Source organism: Lotus japonicus, chromosome 2, assembly GCF_012489685.1.
Source record: "Lotus japonicus ecotype B-129 chromosome 2, LjGifu_v1.2".
In the NCBI taxonomy this organism is placed as follows: domain Eukaryota; kingdom Viridiplantae; phylum Streptophyta; class Magnoliopsida; order Fabales; family Fabaceae; genus Lotus; species Lotus japonicus.
In genome coordinates, this window is record NC_080042.1 from 76,779,100 (window position 1) to 76,799,333 (window position 20,234).

Sequence of the window (20,234 nt, forward strand, 5' to 3'; positions counted from 1 at the left end):
TGACATTTTGTGCTCTCTTAGCTAGAAAGTGTTTGATTATCCAGAAAAACCAATATTCTTTTGAAACTAAGCCCCATTACAACCCTAGAAAGACCTTTGTGATTCTGGACTAACCATGCAGTTTAATGATTACTGAGACAGGTAGCAAGTTTGATTTATGTGATTCATTGATTGATTTGAGTGAAACACTTGCCCTTGATCTCTTGAAGTTGTTCAGCTGATGAAAAGTTGAGTAAATCCTTGATTGAAAAGTAGGAAATTCAAATTGTTCTTAGAATCTCATGTTGAATATGCTATTGTATCATGATCTTGGTAAATTGTTGTGGGCATCACATGATATTTTCTTAGAGAAGTTTGTTTTCATAAATAGGGAAATCATGCAGTGTGTAGTGTTTTGGAACCATGCTTGTTGAATGAACCTTGTCTATAGTTTTTTGATAATCGGTACCATTTGTTTGAGGACAAACAAAGTTTCAAGTTGGGGGGAGTTGATAAGTGTCAAATCTACTTAATTTTCATATCATTCTTGGGCACTTATTAGGGTTAGAAATGTGAAATAACTATCAAATTTACCCTCAATTGTGATGATATGGTTTACTAGAGGTCCTTGTAGAATTTAAGTGTTAATTATCAAATTTTGATGTAGGAATGAATTGGGAATGAAGATTTGCTTCAAAGAGGCTTGAATCATAAGAAAGCATCAAAGAATAGTGCTTGGCTCAGAAGTTTGCTCAAGCCATCTTGCAACAGAAGGTATTGAATGCTTGGCTCAGAAGTTTGCTCAAGCCATCTAGCAACAGAAGGTTTTAAGTGTTTGGCTCTGAAGTTGGCTCAAGCGAATATTTGGTCGCTTGAGCGGTTGAAAGGCGGTTCCCAGTTCTTCCTTCACGTTAAAGAAAGAGTTCGCTTGAGCGAACTTTGGACCGCTTGAGCGAACAAAGCTGTTATAAAAAGAACCCACCATCGTATTTTACCAGGACAGCGGAAAAATTAGGGAAAAAGACTACAGAACTCGTAGAACAAAGGTGAAGAAGATAGTTTGGACCTCTTTGATCATCCATCGACGTGGGAACGCTCGGCGGACATCACAGATCGTCATCATCTTCTTGTTTCTCTTTGTAAGCCTTAAAGCATCCATGGAAATGGATTGCTAAACCCTTTGTGTTGGGATTGAATGTAGTCTTTTAACTTGAATGTATTGACTTTGATTTCTATGTATAAATTCATGTTTCTATGTGATGATTTCAATGATCTATCTTGATCTTAATGCTAGTTTTAGAGTGATCAACTAGAACTTGATGTTAGATTTGATAAATTGGTGGAAACTACTTCATTGAATCTGAAATAGATGAGATCATCTATTGAATCTAAGGCCTAGGAATAGGGTTAGCTCAATAGTCATATAACACCTAAGTTTAATGCTACTTGCTTGCTTAATTATTCAAGGAATTGATGATTAGTTAGTAAGTTGTTGATCTCTTTCATGAGGGAACTATGAAAAAGATAAGATGTGGTGTGATGGAATCGAACATAGGACATGGTTTGTTTATGGAATCATAAGAATACTGAAGAGTTAATTGATGAACTCCAATTCCAACCGTTTTCTCCGCTTGTTTACAAATCATTTACTATTGCTTTCTTTTAATTTTGCAACGCAGCACAAAACAATCAACTAAACATTTCTTGACTCTTTGCTTAAGTGATTTAACTAGAGAACGGCATTGTATTCCAATTCCCTGAGGACGATAAAAATCCTTTACTATACTACAATTAAATCTTGAAAGGGATTTGAAAGTAGTTGTTGTAAAAACCTTTCAACACTAGTGAGTCAAATTTGCAAAATCTAGGGTAAAACTAAAATATTAAATTAGTACTCTAAAGGATAGCCGCAAAATTAAATCAATTTCCAATCCTAAATTGTTTTACAGATTACTTAAGTATTTTAACTTAGGCCCCGTTTGAAAGAGCTTATTTGAGTTTATCTGATAGCATAAACTCTTAATGTCAGTATTTGAGAGAGCTTATGCAAACAGCTTATAGCCTACCATAAGCTGTTTTGAGCTTATTTTCATAAGTTATTCGGGCTAGCTTATGAAAAAGAGCTTATGCTTATATATAGCTCATTTTCATTTTATTTCAATAAATATTTTAAAATAGCTTATGAATAAGCGCTTATGACCATAAGCGTTTAATTAAGCTGTATTTCCAAACGGGGCGTTAGACTTTCACTAAGCTTTCCACCCCTAAAATGTAATTTCTAATGATCCTAAAATTTTCCTAACTGACCTCAATCACAAAAATGCACCCATGCACCTTCACTCCCCGCCGTCGATCTATTCCCCGGCCACCGGATTCGCCTCATTCTCATCGGGGCAGAATGGGGGCGCCGGCGGAGGCTTCGTTGCTTCCGATTTCCCAATCTTTGTCATCGTCAGATACTGGTGATCACTATTGTTCATTTCTTTGATTGTGATGGATGCTGATGATATGGGCAGAACGAGAATGAGAGCATCGAATCTGATTTGGCATTCCGTTTTTGTTGTTAAGGTCCGTGTTGAGTAATATCAATCTCTTTCCCTGATTTGTTCTCCCTCAAATGTAATATAAACTTTTTGCTGGAATTTGTATGTGCTGTATTGGCTATGAAAGAGTGATATAGTTCAAGAATTGGACAATGGAAAAATTGGACCTGAATTTGAATGTGTTAATGGTTCGTACTCTTATTTCACCACCAATATTGGATATATTGGCTATCATATTTGATTTGCTAGGATGCATACTGTTAGGCTTGATGATTGTAATTAAGTAGTTAGTAACATTAGTTAGTTGTTAGTGATAGAAGCAAAGCTTGTTAGTAACATTAATTTGCTGGTATCTGATTCTAAATGTTATTTGTTAAGTAATTTACCTTTCACTATCTTTTACTAACACCTACCGTCTACCTTAAATTTATACTTCCAACCAAGTGGGTTGGTGTAGTGGTTCAGCACTTCATCCTTTAAGCAAGAAGTTGGGGGTTCGAATCCTAACTCTTGCGTATAGAGAAAACTCATTGGCCAGCCCCCTACCGCTTAGTGCGCTGACCGTAGGGCGAGAGATTAGTCTCACGACTGTCGGTTGTGGGGTGGAGATACAGACTAAATTTATACTTCCAGATCTTTACCGGTACATTCTGAGAAGTATGAGCTTCCTTCTGGATTTTACTTTGAAGTTTATGATAACTCACCAATAGTTGAAGTAATATTATAAGAACTTGTTAATTTTGCTATCTTTTATTTTATTTTATTTTTCTGCTCGGCTAAATTTAACTTTGTGCTGACGGACCACATGGATTTGTTTGATTACAATTACAATGTCCATGTCGAGTGAATGGCTCTGTTGCATGATTTCTTTTTTGGCTTAATTGCACTTTTGGTCCCCAACTATTGCCTTCCTGCGAAAATCGTCTTCAAACTTCAAAATTAGCAAAACACGTCCTCCAACTATACATGTCGTTGCACTTTTGGTTTTCCGTCCAACTTCCGTCCAAAACTTAACAGATTGCTGGAAAATAAAATAAAAAATTCAAAAACCCAAGTATTGATTGGTTCTTCATCTTTTTCAAACTTCTTCATCATTAAATCTTATAAAACCCAGAATCTTCATCTTCATAAAACAAAACCCATAATTTTTTTTTTATAAAAAAATCTACAAATCCATGTTCCCCCACTTCAAAAATCCCTCTTCCCCTTCTCTCTTCTCCACCACATCCTCTTCTTGCTCCCTCACCTTTCCTCACCCACCTCCCTTCCTGCATAATTTAGTGAGTTGCATTTTTAGGTCCCCCAATCTATAACCACCACTCCTCCTCCCCTCCTCATTCCTCACTTGTTTTCAACCACCGCTTCTATTTTCTTCATCCTTCCCAAGCTTTTTCCTTTCTCCATCGTTGTTTCTGTGCAAGAGACCCACTTCCTGTATCATCAACCAAACCCACACCGTGAACCATCATTGAAGCCTCTGCCAAGCCGTGAACCATCATCGAGACCCACTCCTTCCCTCACCCCCACCTCTATTTGATGAAATCATCAACCCAAATCGCCCATCCCCCACAAAACCCAAATCGACGCCGCTTCTCACGGCAGTAGAACATGGAGCTGGAATTTGGGGCCTGTGGCTATGGTTTAGGGTTTGGTGTTTGAGGTTCCTGGTTTGAAGTCTTGGTCATTTTAGTTCCTGGTTTTGCTGTGAATGTTGGTTTGGAGATGGAAGGGGGAAGGGATCTTTGTGAATTTTGGGTTTGATTCTCTTTTGGGAGTGTTTGCTGGGAGAAATTTGGATTTCGTAGTTGATTTGAATGTTGGGATCGGTGGGGTTGAGAAGGGATGAAGAAGAACAGAGTGTGGTGGCGTGAAAGTTGTGGTGGTGCAGTGGTTGAGTGGTGGTAGTGTGGTGGCGTGAAAGTTGTGGTGGTGCAGTGGTTGAGTGGTGGTAGTGTGGTGGTTGAGTGGGAAGAAGAAGAATAAGAAGAAGAAGAGAGCGGGGCTGAGAAAGGGAAGAGAACGATGAAGGTGAGATGTTAGGTTGGTATTTCTGGATTTCAATTAAAATACTATTTTTTTCTCAATTTTAATTTTTCTTTATTTTTTAATTCATTTTTAACGGAATATTCTATTAGTTTTTAGGCAGAAGTTAACGGAAAACCAATTTTGCAACCGGGTGTAAACTTCAGGGTCGTGTTTTGCTAATTTTGAAGTTTGGGGACGATTTTCGCAGGAAGGCAATAGTTGGGGGACCAAAAGTGCAATTAAGCCTTCTTTTTTTGGTTGTGTCCTAGGTGAATTTTTTTCTTTTTTTTTTTGAATAGGTCCTAGGTGAATTTGATATGATATTAATTTGGTACTTTGTAAACGGATTATGTTAGTTCAAAGGTGGTTTTTTAATATCAAGTCTTCCCTTGCAAATTGAGCAGATGCAGCAGGAGAGAAATCAAGTGAGCAAATGCAACTGAGATCAGAGCTTGAGAGACTCAGGGCGAACTTTCTCTCTTTTTATTTATTCTCTTGGCTTCTTCTATAATTACTTAATACAAGCTTGTTCTCTTAGTTAAATTTTAAAGCCATTGTAGAGATCTGTTTGGTCATAACAGATTATACACAATATTGTATTTCTTCAGGATATGGATCAATGCCCTGATTATACAGACACTTGGTATGCTAAAGACACTATTTAATTAGATTTATACTTGTTTATTGAATTAAGAAATTAAAAAATAAGCATTCAATAAAACAAAACTAAACACAATGTATGAAATACCGCCTGTCAAATCTCACAAAATTTGTGTATATTTTACTCTTAAAATCATTTTTTAAATAGAAAAATGTACGTAAACCACACTATGATTTTTTTTCTTATTAAATTTAACATGAAAGAATTTTCATGCAAAATGTTCTTAATATTTTAATTTTATGAAGGATTTTTTTTCCGCGCTAAATTGCTCTCGTAATTCCAATTCAGGCGTGATGAAGGGCAAATTTCTCCCCAATAGTACAACACCTAAGAATCGAATTCTTAACTTAGAGGTTCAAACAATTATTTTTTACCCGTGAGAGTTTTCTCTTGTGTTTAAGTGATATATCAATATCTTTAACAATATTTTTAAATACCGAACTCACTTATAGTTTTAGTATTGTTTTTCCTTTCAAGTTGGGAGTCAATGAGCACCAAGTACCTCCCTCCCCTTGCAACGAAATTGTCCATAAACATTGTGAAATTTAAGTATGTATATTCAAAGTCTTGTGACAAAAGCTCTTTTTATTTTCAGAAATAAATTCAAAATTTTTAAGAACCTTGACAAACATCACTCTCAAGGAGGGTAAAAAGAAAATCAGAACAAAAACTAACCCCTCAAGCGTATCACCCATCTAAAATCCAAAGAGCAAACATATAAAAATAGAAGTAATAGCTAATAGCCAAAGGCCAAAGCTACTCCACAACCCAAATTGCAAAAATAAGTGACAGGAAAAATTTACACAAAAACGGAAAAATTTATTATGATCATCTAAAAACTTGTGCATAGTTACACCAAACTATTTTGACCCGCTATATCAGGTTTAAAAAAAAAATTAAAATCGATATTTTCTTAATTAAACATTTATCTTTAATTAATTTCAAAAAAAAATGTATCCTTAATCTTAATATGTTCCTCTTCTCTCTCAATCTTCATCTCCTCTCTCCACTTAACACCACCACCAGATCTGTACAGGAACCAAAATGCTTCAAACGAAGCACACAACTCAATCATAGAAAAAAAAAACACCATTTTCCCCATCCTTGAATTCCATTTCCTTCAAGATCCGAGACTCTCAAGTTCCAAATTGACGGAAATCAAACCCCCAAAAATTGATACCAACAGCAGGAGTATTGAATCAGCACTGTTAAAGTGAGGAAGGAGATTGGGGAAAGAAAAAGTTCTCGTCTCCACCATCTCTGCAAAGCCCATCCTTTCCTGCTCACCTACCTGCATCGAAACTCTCTTTTATCAAAAGAACCCAGATCACAAAAATCGCTCGGTGACGGCAACAAACCCAGATTCCGAGAGCGTTGATGATGACGGCGACGAACCCAAATCGAGGTTTGTTGCTTCCTCTTCACATAGATTTGGGTTGCTTCCTCTTCTGGGTTGCCATTTTGGTGTTTTCTTGAGGTTGGTGGTGGTTGTTCTGACGGTGACGAACCTAGATCAAGGTTGGTTGCTTCCTTTTCTCGTCGATCGGTTGCAGGCGGCGACGGTAACTAGAGTGAGGAAAGGAAGGAGCTTGGGGAATGGTAACAACTCTGGTGTCATTGGAGAAGATCAAAAGTGTCTATGTGGGATCCCTGTCGGGTGTAAATTTGAAATTTTTTAATATACCCACATGTTTTTCTGTATATATATCCACTCTTGCTTTGAATTGAAACCACAAAGCATCTTCCTTTGCGAGAATTTTGGTGTAGCAGAACAACAAACTGTAATGTGTATGTGTTGTTTCTTCCAAAATTCCTTGCTTTTTCTTTTTTGGCATCTAGGTTTTGTTAATTTGTGTGTTGTTTGCTTCTTGCAATCTTTGATGAAAACCTTCTGGAGTGATGTGGGAAGATGATGGGTTGAGGAAGGAGGAGGATAATTTATTCACTAATTAACCTAATCATTCATTAACTAATTTACTAATACTAGTGTTTTTTACCCGCGCGTTGCACGGGGAGTTTGTCTATCGTATTTGATACATCAATCAATATTTTAAATTATAAAAAATTTAAGATACTAAGAAGGTAAGAATAATCATAATAAAGTGCAGATATTTAAAGAGCATAAATTCAGACACTCAATTCTAGTATTTTGTAAGCATACACTGAATTAACTAATATAAAGATTTTGAAAAACACATAAGTTAATAGGCCAAAATCTTTAAGTTTTGCATATGTGAGGTATAACTGAACTTTGTTTTGAAAATAAATTTTAGGTGCAGAAATTTCTCATCTCCATTAATAACTAAATGCATTCGGTTGATATCCCATTTGATTTTGTTTGAAATTTAACATAATATGAATCAATTAGTTTAGAATATAATGATTGTTTAAAAAAATATAATGTTACTTTTTATATAAAACAAAATCTCACGTTATATATACGTAAAGAAATCTCTAAAGTTAAAAAGAATATTTAAAAAATTTATATTAATATTTTATGAAAAAATTTCTCAAGCTTTATATTATTTTTCGTTTTTCAGTGTTTCCATTATCTTATAATTCAATTTTTTCTACACATATTAGCACATTCCAACAATAACAAATAATCACAAATCTTTGTATGATATAAAGATCACAAAATCTCTTCTAGGTAACCATTGGATATAACTCATATTAGATCACAAAATGAAATATGTGGCTAAATCAACGACTAAATCAAGGAAGGAAGATGATGTGAACTATTTTTAAAACTCCACAGAGAAGTCTATTGCCAAGAAAGCAAAGATGTTACTTAATGTCTGATAACAGAAACATAATTACCTTCTTCATCCCAAATGATGTCACACTCGGCACAGTGAACCATGTCAAATGATAATGAAGGATATGGAAGTTGTCTTGCAATAAAGTTGCCAAGCATAGCAAAAAGGCCTCTCTCAAGGGACAACTGAACCTGGCTGCAGTTGCAAAAAGAAGCTTCAATGAGTGAGTACCTACTGTGTTTAGGAATTGATTCTGAGAAGAAAGAAAAAATAAACTAATACAAACATGCTATTAATTAGGATACGAAATCTTTGGATGTAACACTAATACATGTTATCAAGGGGAAAAGTACACTAATATGTTGATTATATGTGTATCTACATAGAATTTTATAAATTGATTACCTAAATCATTCTTCCAACGTTATTGTCACCATAGATTATGTGAACTGTGAGATATCTTTGAGGATTATTAGGCGGGAAGTAAGGAGAGAAAATGCAATCTGATGAACCCTTTCTTCTCTAATTCTTGCAAGCTGCACAACGACCTGATACCATGGTATACCAAATTAATAATCCTTAAAAAATTGAAAACAGATCCAATAAATGAATATTCTACATCCCAGAATATTTTCTTTTCCTCAATCGAGGTTGGTACATGATGAGCTTTATAAAAATGTTTAGTATCATCCATAGGTTCCAAACTGTACTAAATAAAAAATATTGAGGCTGTAAATTTTTTTAAAAATCAATATCTATTTGATTTAGAAAATAAAAAATTTAAAATTTAAAATAAAACTAATAATGATGTTGTTAACTAAAAAAAATCAATATTTATTTGTTCATCATACACCTTTTAAAATCAATCAAATAGTAAATAGATTGTAAAAAATTTATATAGTTATTAGAGAGATAAGAAATGCAATAATACCATAGGGAAGAGGGGGCCGTGGTCGACCAAGTGAAGCCAAGCTAGAATTAGCCCTTCTACCATCGGTGATCGGAGCCGGATCAACACAGGCTCTCCTTGCAGCCTCGGGATCCCGGAAAGTCACCTATACCCTCCAATTATATGCAAATGAGATACAAACCAAGTCAATCAAATACAGGTAGAATATCCAAATCATAAAAAAAGTAATAAAGGAGAAAAATGGAATAACTAAATCCTAATCAAATCTAAATTTTAAAATGATACTAATTAAAGATAGATAAAAACAACCAAAATCTAGCAAATCCCAACATGAACTCATAAAATCATGAATTAAATAAAAATACCATAAAAATTAATTAATACTCTCAAATTAATATAAAATAAAATAAAAGACCCAAGATAAAATCAAGAAATAAATAACCTAAATCCTAATCAAATCTAAAATTTAAAAAAGGTACTGATTAAATATAGATAAAAACTACCAAAATCATCCCTAATTATCTAGTTGTGTCGTGTGGAGATTAGGTGAAAAGCACAGGAATGTTGACTTTGTAGTTCAAGAATACAATAAATTAGAGTTTAATTTCTATGCACCAACGGTGTAGAGTTTTTTTACTCCGTCAACCAATCAGATTTCAAGGATGTGAGAAAATCTCACTTTTTATTTAATTTTATTAATTCTGATTGGTTGACGGTGTAAACAAAACTCACACTTTACACCGTCGGTGCATCAAACTTTTTCTCATAAATTATCACACGAATACAATCAAAATAATAACTCTTGTATCTATTATTGGAATTGTGCAACAACAATGAAAATTTCAGCACTTATTATTCACACAAACACAATTAAAATAAGGACTCAAAAATCTATTACATAAATTACGCAACAATGACAATTTCAGTACTTATGATTGGAACTTTGATATTGCATTCCCCTTGAGATTACATGATCCACATACTACATTACAAATGTTCATGTGGAGCTACCTTTGCAAATGTTCATGTAGAGCAATCAAGCTATTACCTTAACCAAACTATCCAAATTGCCCTTTTCATTTAGATTACAACTGCCACTCAAACGTTAACAAATCTGAACACTATCTGTCACGTTGTAGCTTTCCAAGCAAGACATGCATTTGGGAATGGGATGAGATGTTTAGTGTAGAGTAACTAACTAACTGTTATATTTCGACTCAAAAGAAGCATGTATAAGATATGAGGATCAAAAGAACGAAAACAGAACCCAAATCAGAGATAAATCCTTGCAATGTGTTAATCGAAGCACCTACAACCAAACAACATACATTGATTCACTTGAAAACTTTAAACCACTGAATTAAAAAGTAGAATTATAAATTAAGGACTCACTTGAAAATCACTGATAAAAGAGAAATTGTGGGGAAGAGGAAAGTACGTGATAGCAAGGAAGGCAACCACAAAATTGTAGGTTTGACTCTTCTTATTTCTTTCATTTAAAATACACCAGCTTAGCTTCCAAAATTGCATATGCAAACCTTTAATCTGCAATACCTAAAGATGTAACAACACTAAAACTGAGAAAAGTATTATAAGAATAAAGATAGGATGATAGGATACATGTACCAAGCATATTAGAATTTAAGATAAATCAGAAAAGCATATGTACCTTTCTGCTTCATTAGAATTTAAGGCAAATCCACCACGTAGTCTCTCCCTCTTCTTCCTCGTTCCCTTTTTTTTTTCTTTTTTTCTAATAGAAAAAATCAACAATAAAAAATCAACAAACCCAATTAGAAAAATCCAAAAATTTCCAACACCATCCATGTTCTCGGAAAATTTGAAAAGGGGACATTCCATATCATATCAACACTGCAAAATAAAAGGATTATAATAGCTTAGAAACCCACCAAAGAGATGAGAGCAAAGAAACATGAGGAGGGGGACGGCGAACGCTACATAGATCAACACAGATTTTATTTTTGTTTATAAAAGGGCAAGTTTTTAAGGAAATTTAAAGGTTAAAATAAAAGAAGATATTAAATATTTACTCATTGAATATCTTTTTGTTTTTTTTCTTAACGTGAATCTCTTATAAATGGAGCATGATCACGTTGGATTTTATTTATTTTAATATTAAATATGTAACATAATCACGGTTGTTAGAACAAAAGAGAAACTTTCTATGAGAATGACACGTGAGATATTTTTTAGATTATTAATTAATTTAAGATAAAAATAAACAACCTAAAACCTAATTAATTTATACTCTAAAAATAACTCTAAAATAAAATAAAATATTTCCTGAAATTAACATTAAATAAATAATAAGATAAATTAAGATAAAATCAAGAAATAAACAGCCTAAATCCTAATCAAATATAAAATTTAAAAAGGTAATAAATAAAGATAGATAAAAACTACAAAAATCTAGCAAATCACGATAAAAACTCATAAAATCCTGAATTATTTAAAAATTCGAAAATTCAATAAAAATACCATAAAAATTAATTAATACTCTAAAAATAAACAATAAGATAAATTAAGATAAAATCATGAAATAAACAACCTAAATCCTACTAATCAAATCTAAAATTTAAAAAGGTAATAAATAAATATAGATAAAAACTATCAAAATCTAGGAAATCACAATAAAAACTCATAAAATCCCGAATTAATTAAAAATCCGAAAATTCAATAAAAATACCATAAAAATTAATTAATACTCTAAAAACAAATCAAAAATAAATTAAGATTAAATCAAGAAATAAACAACCTAAATCGTAATCAAATCTAAAATTTTAAAAATGTATTTTTTTATGAGAATTAACCTGAGAATGACACGTGGAATTTTTTTAATGAGAATTAACGTGAGAACGACACGTCACCGAGAATGACACGTCACTAAATTAGCCTGATAGGAGTTCTTCTTTTCTAATATATATATTGATTGATATTGATTGATTGATATATGTTTTTTGATTTTTTTTAAAAACCTGCTAAACCTGCTACTGCAGGTCAAAATAGCAATGTGTAACCTTACACAAGTTTTTAGATGAACCATAATAAATTCCTCATTTGCCCTGTGCAAAAGTGGAAGAAAGGGACATACATTTTATGGTAAGCTAAAGCCTGTGCCAACTGCCAAGTTCATTAGAGTACGTAGAACTTGATGTCAATCTTTGGTAAATGCTTGGAGGAAGTGGCATCTGCTGCATGTCAATTAGCAAACCAATATGAGTACTGACCTTAAGAAGTGCACGGCACAAAAATATATCTGTTGCCCTTTAATGGTATACCCCCTTTCGATGGCCTGGGTCTATTTGGAATCTTATCATGGGATGTGCTGTTATTATTTGAAATATCCATCCGCTGAAAATTAGCACCTTCTATAGGAAATAACCTTCTTTCCCCCATTAACTGCATGATTATTGGGTAGAATCTTAAATTTATTTCCCTTGCTAATTGAATTTCACCCTGGAAGATATTTAACCATTTTTTCCTATTTTGATGGTATTTTATTTTCACACAAAACTTGGTCCCCAAGCAAAAACAAAAAAATAGTTGTCTATAAATAGCTCTTCACCATTTCAACCTTCTACACTCTCCCTTTCTGCTACTCAATACACAAACAACAATGGCCTCTCTTCTAGGCCCACCTGAACTCTACAACCCTGACCCCGTTGTAGACCAAATTGTAGCCAATCTCAACGGCTTGTCATTCAAACAGGTTCTCCAAAAGAGTTTAACTGAGAAACTTGACTCATACAAACCAAAACCAAAACAACCCCGAATGGGATTCACAGAGAACAACTCCCCTACATTCCTCTCCTCTGGGAACCCTTGTCTCGACTTCTTCTTCCATGTTGTTCCAGATACTCCCCCTCAAACCCTCATACAGCGCCTCCAACTTGCATGGTCACACAACCCCCTCACCACCCTCAAACTCGTCTGCAACCTCCGTGGCGTCCGCGGCACCGGCAAGTCCAACCGTGAAGGCTTCTACGCCGCTGCACTATGGCTCCACCGCCACCACCCCAAAACCCTAGCCTCCAACGTCCCTCTCCTCGCTGAGTTTGGCTACTTCAAAGATCTCCCTGAGATTCTCTACCGTCTCCTTGAAGGTTCCGAAGTCCGCAAAATCCAGAAGGAAGAGTGGAAGCAAAGGAAGGGAGGCTCCTCCCGCATCTGCAACAGGTTTCGAAGAACTCGATTTGGAGTAAGGACAACAACAAGAAAAAACCAACAGAAGAACAAGAACAAGAAGAACATGGAGAAGAAGAACAAGAAGAGTATCGAGGCTTTGGTTTGCTAAGGCTGAGAAGGAGAGTGCTCATGCTGCAAGGGAAGAGAAGAAGGTTGCCATGGCCAAGAAGCTTCTTCAACGTTACAACACTGACCCTGATTTCCGATCCCTTCACGATAGCGTCTCTGATCACTTTGCTGAGTGCCTGAAGAAAGATATGGAGTTTTTGAATTCTGGGTCAGTCACAAAAATCAGTCTTGCTGCCAAGTGGTGCCCCTCTGTTGACTCTTCCTTTGATCGGTCAACGCTGCTGTGTGAGAGTGTGGCGAAGAGGCTGTTCCCTCGGGAGCAGTATGAGGGGGTGGAGGAGGCGCATTATGCTTATAGGGTTCGTGATCGGTTGAGGAAGGAGGTGTTGGTGCCATTGAGGAAGGCGCTGGAGTTGCCTGAGGTGTATATTGGTGTTAATAGATGGGACTCGCTTCCTTACAACAGGGTTGCGTCTGTGGCTATGAAGTTTTACAAGGAGAAGTTTCTGAAGCATGATAAGGAGAGGTTTGAGAAGTACTTGGAGGATGTGAAGTCAGGGAAGACCACTATTGCAGCTGGTGCTTTGCTTCCCCATGAGATTATAGAGTCATTGAGGGATCGTTGTGGTGGGGAGGTGGCTGAGCTGCAGTGGAAGAGAATGGTGGATGACTTGCTCAAGAAAGGGAAGTTGAAGAATTGTATTGCTGTGTGTGATGTGTCTATGAGTATGAATGGGATCCCCATGGAGGTGTCTGTGGCATTGGGGTTGTTGGTGTCTGAATTGAGTGTGGAGCCATGGAAGGGGAAGGTTATTACTTTCAGTGAAAATCCTCAGCTTCATTTGATTAAAGGGGATGATCTTTACTCCAAGACAAGGTTTGTGAGGAACATGGACTGGGGGTATAACACTAATTTCCAGAAGGTGTTTGATCTCATATTGGAGGTAGCTGTGAATGGGAATCTGAAGGAGGATCAGATGATTAAGAGGATAATTGTATTCAGTGATATGGAGTTTGATCAAGCTTCAGCAAACTCTTGGGAGACTGATTACCAAGTAATCACTAGGAATGTTAAAATTAGAGAAGCAATGAGAGAGAGAAGAGAGAAATAGAAATATAACAGAAAATGTATTATTGATAATCTGAGTGATTACAGAAGATTATATAGAAGAACAGGAGAATGCCAACAGCTGTAACATACAGCTGACATAAATAGGAGAATACCAACAGCTGACATAAATAGGAGAATACAAACAGCTGCATATGTCAGCTGTCATAACTACTCAAAAGATGATGCAGCAGCATAGTAAATACAAACTCAATGTACTCTAACATACCCCCTCAAACTCAAGGTGGTTTGACAAATGAAAATTTGTCAACCACATTGAGTTTGTCCTTAAGCTCATGAAACCTTTCTGAAGAGAGGGCTTTAGTAAAGATATCCGCTTTCTGCAGAAGAGAAGGAACATGCTGAACAATAAGAGTCTTATTGAGAACCTTCTCTCTCACAAAGAAAAGATCCATTTCCATATGCTTAGTTCTAGTGTGAAGGACCGGATTAAGAGTCAAGGCTACGGTGCTCAGGTTATCACAGAAAATTGTTGGTGTTTGGAAGGGAATATGCAGCTCAGTCAACAAGGATTGAATCCAAAGAATCTCAGCTGCTATGTTGGCCAGACTCCTATATTCCGCTTCTGTGCTTGAGCGAGCAACCAAAGTTTGCTTCTTAGCTGACCAAGACACTAAATTGGGGCCAAAGAACACACATGAGCCAGAAGTTGACCGTCTATCATCCGGGTCAGAACCCCAATCTGCATCACAGTAGGCATGAAGTGCTACTGGACGATCAAGAGAGAAAGGCTTAAAAAGCAACCCATGATGAATGGTACCCTTAAGAAACAGCAGAATTCTCTTAACTGCCTTCTAATGTTCATCATGAGGCTGAGACAGAAATTGACAGACTTTATTGACTGCAAAGCTGATATCCGGCCGGGTAATTGTAGCATATTGCAATGCTCCAACTATGGATCTATAGAGAAAGGGATCATTCATGCAAGTACCTCCAAACTTTGACAGTTTGCTGCTACTAATCATAGGAGTGGGCAGAGCATTGGCTTCAGACATATTTGCTCTCTCAAGAAGATCTTCAATATATTTGGTCTGATTAAGTAGCAAAGAGCCATCAGACAAGTGTGTAACCTGAACTCCAAGAAAATAATCAAGTTTTCCTAACTGTTTTAAAGCAAAAGAAGAATTCAGTTTGTCAACAAGATGTTGAATTAGGACTGAAGAACCTCCTGTGATAATAATATCGTCCACATATACTAGAACATATGTGCAGCAAGTTGGTGAAGACAAAGTGAACAAGGAGGGATCACACTTACTAGCCTTGAACCCTAATTGAACAAGAGTGGCAGTCAACCTGTGAAACCAGGCTCGAGGAGCTTGTTTTAGGCCATACAAAGCTTTGTCAAGCTTACACACAAGGGACTTATCACCCTGTTCAAATCCAGGTGGCTGAACCATGTAAACCTCTTCTTCTAAGTTCCCATTGAGAAAGGCATTATTCACATCTAACTGTTGAAGAGGCCACCCTTTGGAAATAGCAAGAGATAGAATCAACCTCACAGTTATAGGTTTGACCACTGGAGAAAATGTTTCAGAATAGTCAAAGCCATGCACTTGATTGAACCCTCTAGCTACAAGTCGAGCCTTGTACTTATTCACTGTTCCATCTGGATTTTCTTTAATCCTGAAAATCCACTTACAACCAATAGGCTTTCTTCCAGCTGGAAGTGACATAAGAGTCCAGGTCTTATTAGTCATCAATGCCTCATACTCTTGCTGCATTGCACTGAACCACTTACTGCTCTTGAGAGCTTGTTTGACTGTAGTAGGCTCTACTTCTGTCAACAAGACAGAAGGAAACAAGCGAGGCTTGACAATGCCATTCTTTGCTCTGGTGAGCATTGGATGAGCATTAACAGGGATGACAGCTTGAACATTATCAGGTGTAGCAGCTGATGCTGGAGGCTGCTCAGAAGAAGAAGGAGAGACATCCACTGAACCAGAGGAGGAAGAATTAGAACCCTCAGAATGCACTGTCACAGCAGGAGAAACAGGTGCAGAGATAACTGGAGATTGCTCAGACGAAGGAGAGACATCCACTGAGCCAGAGGGTGAAGAATCAGAACCCGCAGAATGCATTGTCATAGCAGGAGAAGCAGGCTCAGCAGCTGGAGAAGCATTAGAAATAATATTTGGAGCAGCAGCAAGAGGAATCAGCAAAGAAAATGATTCTGGAGAAGTTGTTTCTGTAGCAGAATCAGGAAACATTTCAACATAAGGGAACCTATGCTCATTAAACAACACATCTTTAGAGACATAGACTCTGCCTTGAGCATCCAAGCACTTGTATCCTTTGTGTTGAGAAGAGTAGCCCAAAAATACACACTCTTGGGACCTATATGCCAACTTGTTATTGGTATACGGGCGCAGAAAAGGATAACAAGCTGACCCAAATACCTTGAGGAACTTGTAATCAGGTTGAGAACCATACAACTGAAAATAAGGACTTTGTCCTCCTAAAACAGAAGTAGGCATCCGATTGATAAGATAGGTAGCTGTAAGAAAAGCGTGATCCCAAAAGTGCAATGACATTTTGGCATAAGCAAGCAAAGCAAGTCCCGTTTCAACAATATGGCGATGTTTCCTCTCCACACTCCCATTTTGATGGTGTGTGTGAGGACAGGTCACACGATGAACTACCCCTAACTGAGTAAAATAGGGAATCAAGGATCGAAACTCTCCTCCTCCATCAGTTTGCACACTCTTAAGCTTACATTGAAACTGCAGTTCAACCAATGCTTTGAAGTTTTTAAAAGTCTGAAAGGTGTCAGACTTGTGTTTTAAGGGATAGATCCAAGTGTATCGTGTGCAAGCATCAACACAAGTAAGAAAATATGAAAAACCAGCAAAGGATTCTATGGAAGCTGGTCCCCATAAATCAGCATAAACCAACTCAAAAGGCAGAGTATAAACAGTAGAAGAAGAAGAAGAGGGCAACCTATGTGCCTTTCCCATACAACAACCAACACACATGGCAAAAGAAGTTTTATTAGGCAAAGGAACATTACATAGTTGTAAAGTAGTTTTCAAGACCTCATGATGAGGATGACCTAGTCTACAATGCCACAAGTCATAGCTGGAATTACCTAAACTGGAAACAGAAGACATATTCTGTGATTTTCCAGTACCTGGATACACTGTAGATAAAACAGAAGGAGTACTAGTAGACAAATCAGATTTAGAACAACTAGAAGAGACACTAGCAGCGTTGACATCATCAAAGGTGTATAAGCCATCAGAACCAACACTTCCACGAAGCAACACTTTAGATGTATCCTGTGATTTAACAAGACAGAAAGAAGCGTGAAACTCAAAATAAACATTGTTATCCTTGGCAAACCTACTAACACTGACAAGGTTTTTGGTGATAGAAGGAACTAGAAGCAGTTGACTAAGAGTGAGAACAGTGTGTGAATCATATGGTGAGGGAATGGTGCAAGAACCAATAGAGTGAATTGGCAAACCTTGGCCATTGCCCATCAAAATCTGCTCAGTTCCAGTGAATGAAGAAGTGTCTGAAAAATTTCCAGCAGCATTGGTAACATGGTGAGTGGCACCAGAATCGGGATACCACAAAGTAGGCTTGTCAGGACGCTGAGATGCGGAAGAAGAAGCATGGTGCAGAGGACCAGCAAGCATAGCATGAGCAGGAGAGCGAGGCTGAGAGCCAAGAAGGCCCGGATAAGATGGAGGTGAGGGCCGAGGTGAATTCCAAGAAGATGATACTGGACCAAAAACAGCTCCAGGTGCAGAATATTGAGAACCACCAGTAAAAGCAGGAAACTGAGAACCTGGAGGGTAAGCACCATTGTAAGGTCCTGCGGAAGAGCCAAAGTAATTCCACGGAGCAGGTCCAGAAGCATAAAAAGACGGTGAGGAAGAGCCAAAAGTGGCAGAACCAAGAGGCATAGGAGGAAAGGCTCCAAAAGGTGCAGGACTAGGCATATTAGTAAAGGTGTCATTCTGTACAGAACCACCTCCAACGGCGCGATGGTAGCAGACACTCGCATCATGTCCCCACTTCTGACAAATCTGACACTGCAAATTACGGCCGCGCCCACGGCCGCGTCCACCACCGCGTCCACCAGCAGGATAGCCACCACGGCCATCGCCTGGTCCACGTGAATCATTCTGGTCATGATAGGTATCACGATTGTCACCAGAATCACGATAATTTGGACGTTGTTGATCATTCCGATAGTCACGTCCACCACGAAATTCAGCAGCATAATTGGCCTGAGACGGCGTCAAATCCACAGAAGGTGGCGGCGTTCGGGAGATCTGAGGTGAAATCGGAGCAGGAACCGATGCGAACGCATGTGTATGCGCAAGCAACGCAGAAGCAGTAGAATCGCTAAGGCTACGTTTCCGTGATCGTTCCAGGCGAGCATCATGAGTAATGATCATCGCTTCGACCTCAGAAATCGTGCTCGAAGAAGCATGAGTGAAGATAATCGTGCTTAAAGCACTATAATCTTCAGGTAAACCATCAAAAATCGCTTCAAGGTGATCGCGAAAACTTACGGGTTCACCAATGGAAACCAGAGTGTTGACGATCGTCTTGATGCGTCGAAGATATTCAGTGATCGACTTCGAACCTTTGGTTATGTTCTTCAGCTCAGATCTGAGCTGAGCAGACTGTGCGCGACACTGATTCTCAAAAAAGTCAAGGATCTCACGCCAAACCTGCGATGATCTCTCGCAGTTGATCACCGTTGGAAGAACAAACGGAGATAGAGTCGTCAAGAGCCATGTAAACACCATGGAATCTTGCTTAATCCAAGTCGTATAAGCTGGATTCTCAGTCGCAGCTACACGATCCTCTTCAGTCAGAAAACGTTGTGGAATTTCTGGATCAACCAGAAAATCATGAAGCTGATGCGATCGAATCGCACCTTCAACTTGTTGACGCCAAGAATAGAAATTCGAATCATCAAGCTTGATTGTTGCAGTACGAGACAGAGACTCAAGAACATTGACAACGGAAGCAGGTGCAGCAGCCATGTATCAAGGACCGATTGAAGCTCTGATTACCATGTTAAAATTAGAGAAGCAATGAGAGAGAGAAGAGAGAAATAGAAATATAACAGAAAATGTATTATTGATAATCTGAGTGATTACAGAAGATGTGATATCCTTATATAGAAGAACAGGAGAATGCCAACAGCTGTAACATACAGCTGACATAAATAGGAGAATACCAACAGCTGACATAAATAGGAGAATACAAACAGCTGCATATGTCAGCTGTCATAACTACTCAAAAGATGATGCAGCAGCATAGTAAATACAAACTCAATGTACTCTAACAAGGAAGTACAATGAGAAAGGGTATGGTTCTGCAGTGCCTCAGATAGTTTTTTGGAATCTTAGAGACTCGAAGGCTACCCCAGTCCCAGCAACTCAGAAAGGAGTGGCTCTGGTAAGTGGGTTTTCAAAGAACCTGCTGACATTGTTCTTGGACAATGAAGGGGATATAAGCCCTGAAGCAGCCATGGAAGCTGCCATTTCTGGTCCAGAATATCAGAAACTAGTTGTGCTGGATTAGTTTTAATTTCTTTTTGTAGTGAGAGCTTTATTGAATGAAACATCAATATTAAAGGAATGGAAATAGATGATAGAGTTTATGAAGTACAGCTTGATTAGATTTTTGGAAACAAATTAATGCTATGTTTTTTATTTGTATAATTGTCTATATTATAGTTATGATCTCTGGGTACGGCTTCAATAGAAATGGTAGATGATTGTTAGTCTGTTACCCTTATTTATCAACAACCAGCTCTACTTCTATCTTCTATTAGATGTTTGCAATTTGACTGGATAGAAGGAACACGAATTCAAACACTCCACAACTGATTATGAGACTTTTTAAATAGGATCATGTAATTTGCAAAACTCCCTGTGTTTACCTTGTGTTGGTAGTTCAACTGAGCCAAACCTCAAAAACAAAAGGT

General features: G+C 37.2%; 1 protein-coding gene across 1 annotated transcript; it reads left to right on the top strand.

Moving 5' to 3' along the window:
- The first annotated feature begins 12,507 nt into the window (after positions 1-12,507).
- Positions 12,508-19,881, top strand: LOC130739727 (uncharacterized). The gene is made up of 3 exons (XM_057592109.1): positions 12,508-13,074; positions 13,127-14,222; positions 19,598-19,881. Exons 1-3 carry the CDS (start codon positions 12,515-12,517, stop codon positions 19,826-19,828), a joined length of 1,887 nt encoding a protein of 628 aa, XP_057448092.1. The 5' UTR covers positions 12,508-12,514; the 3' UTR covers positions 19,829-19,881.
- Positions 19,882-20,234: the final 353 nt, after the last annotated feature.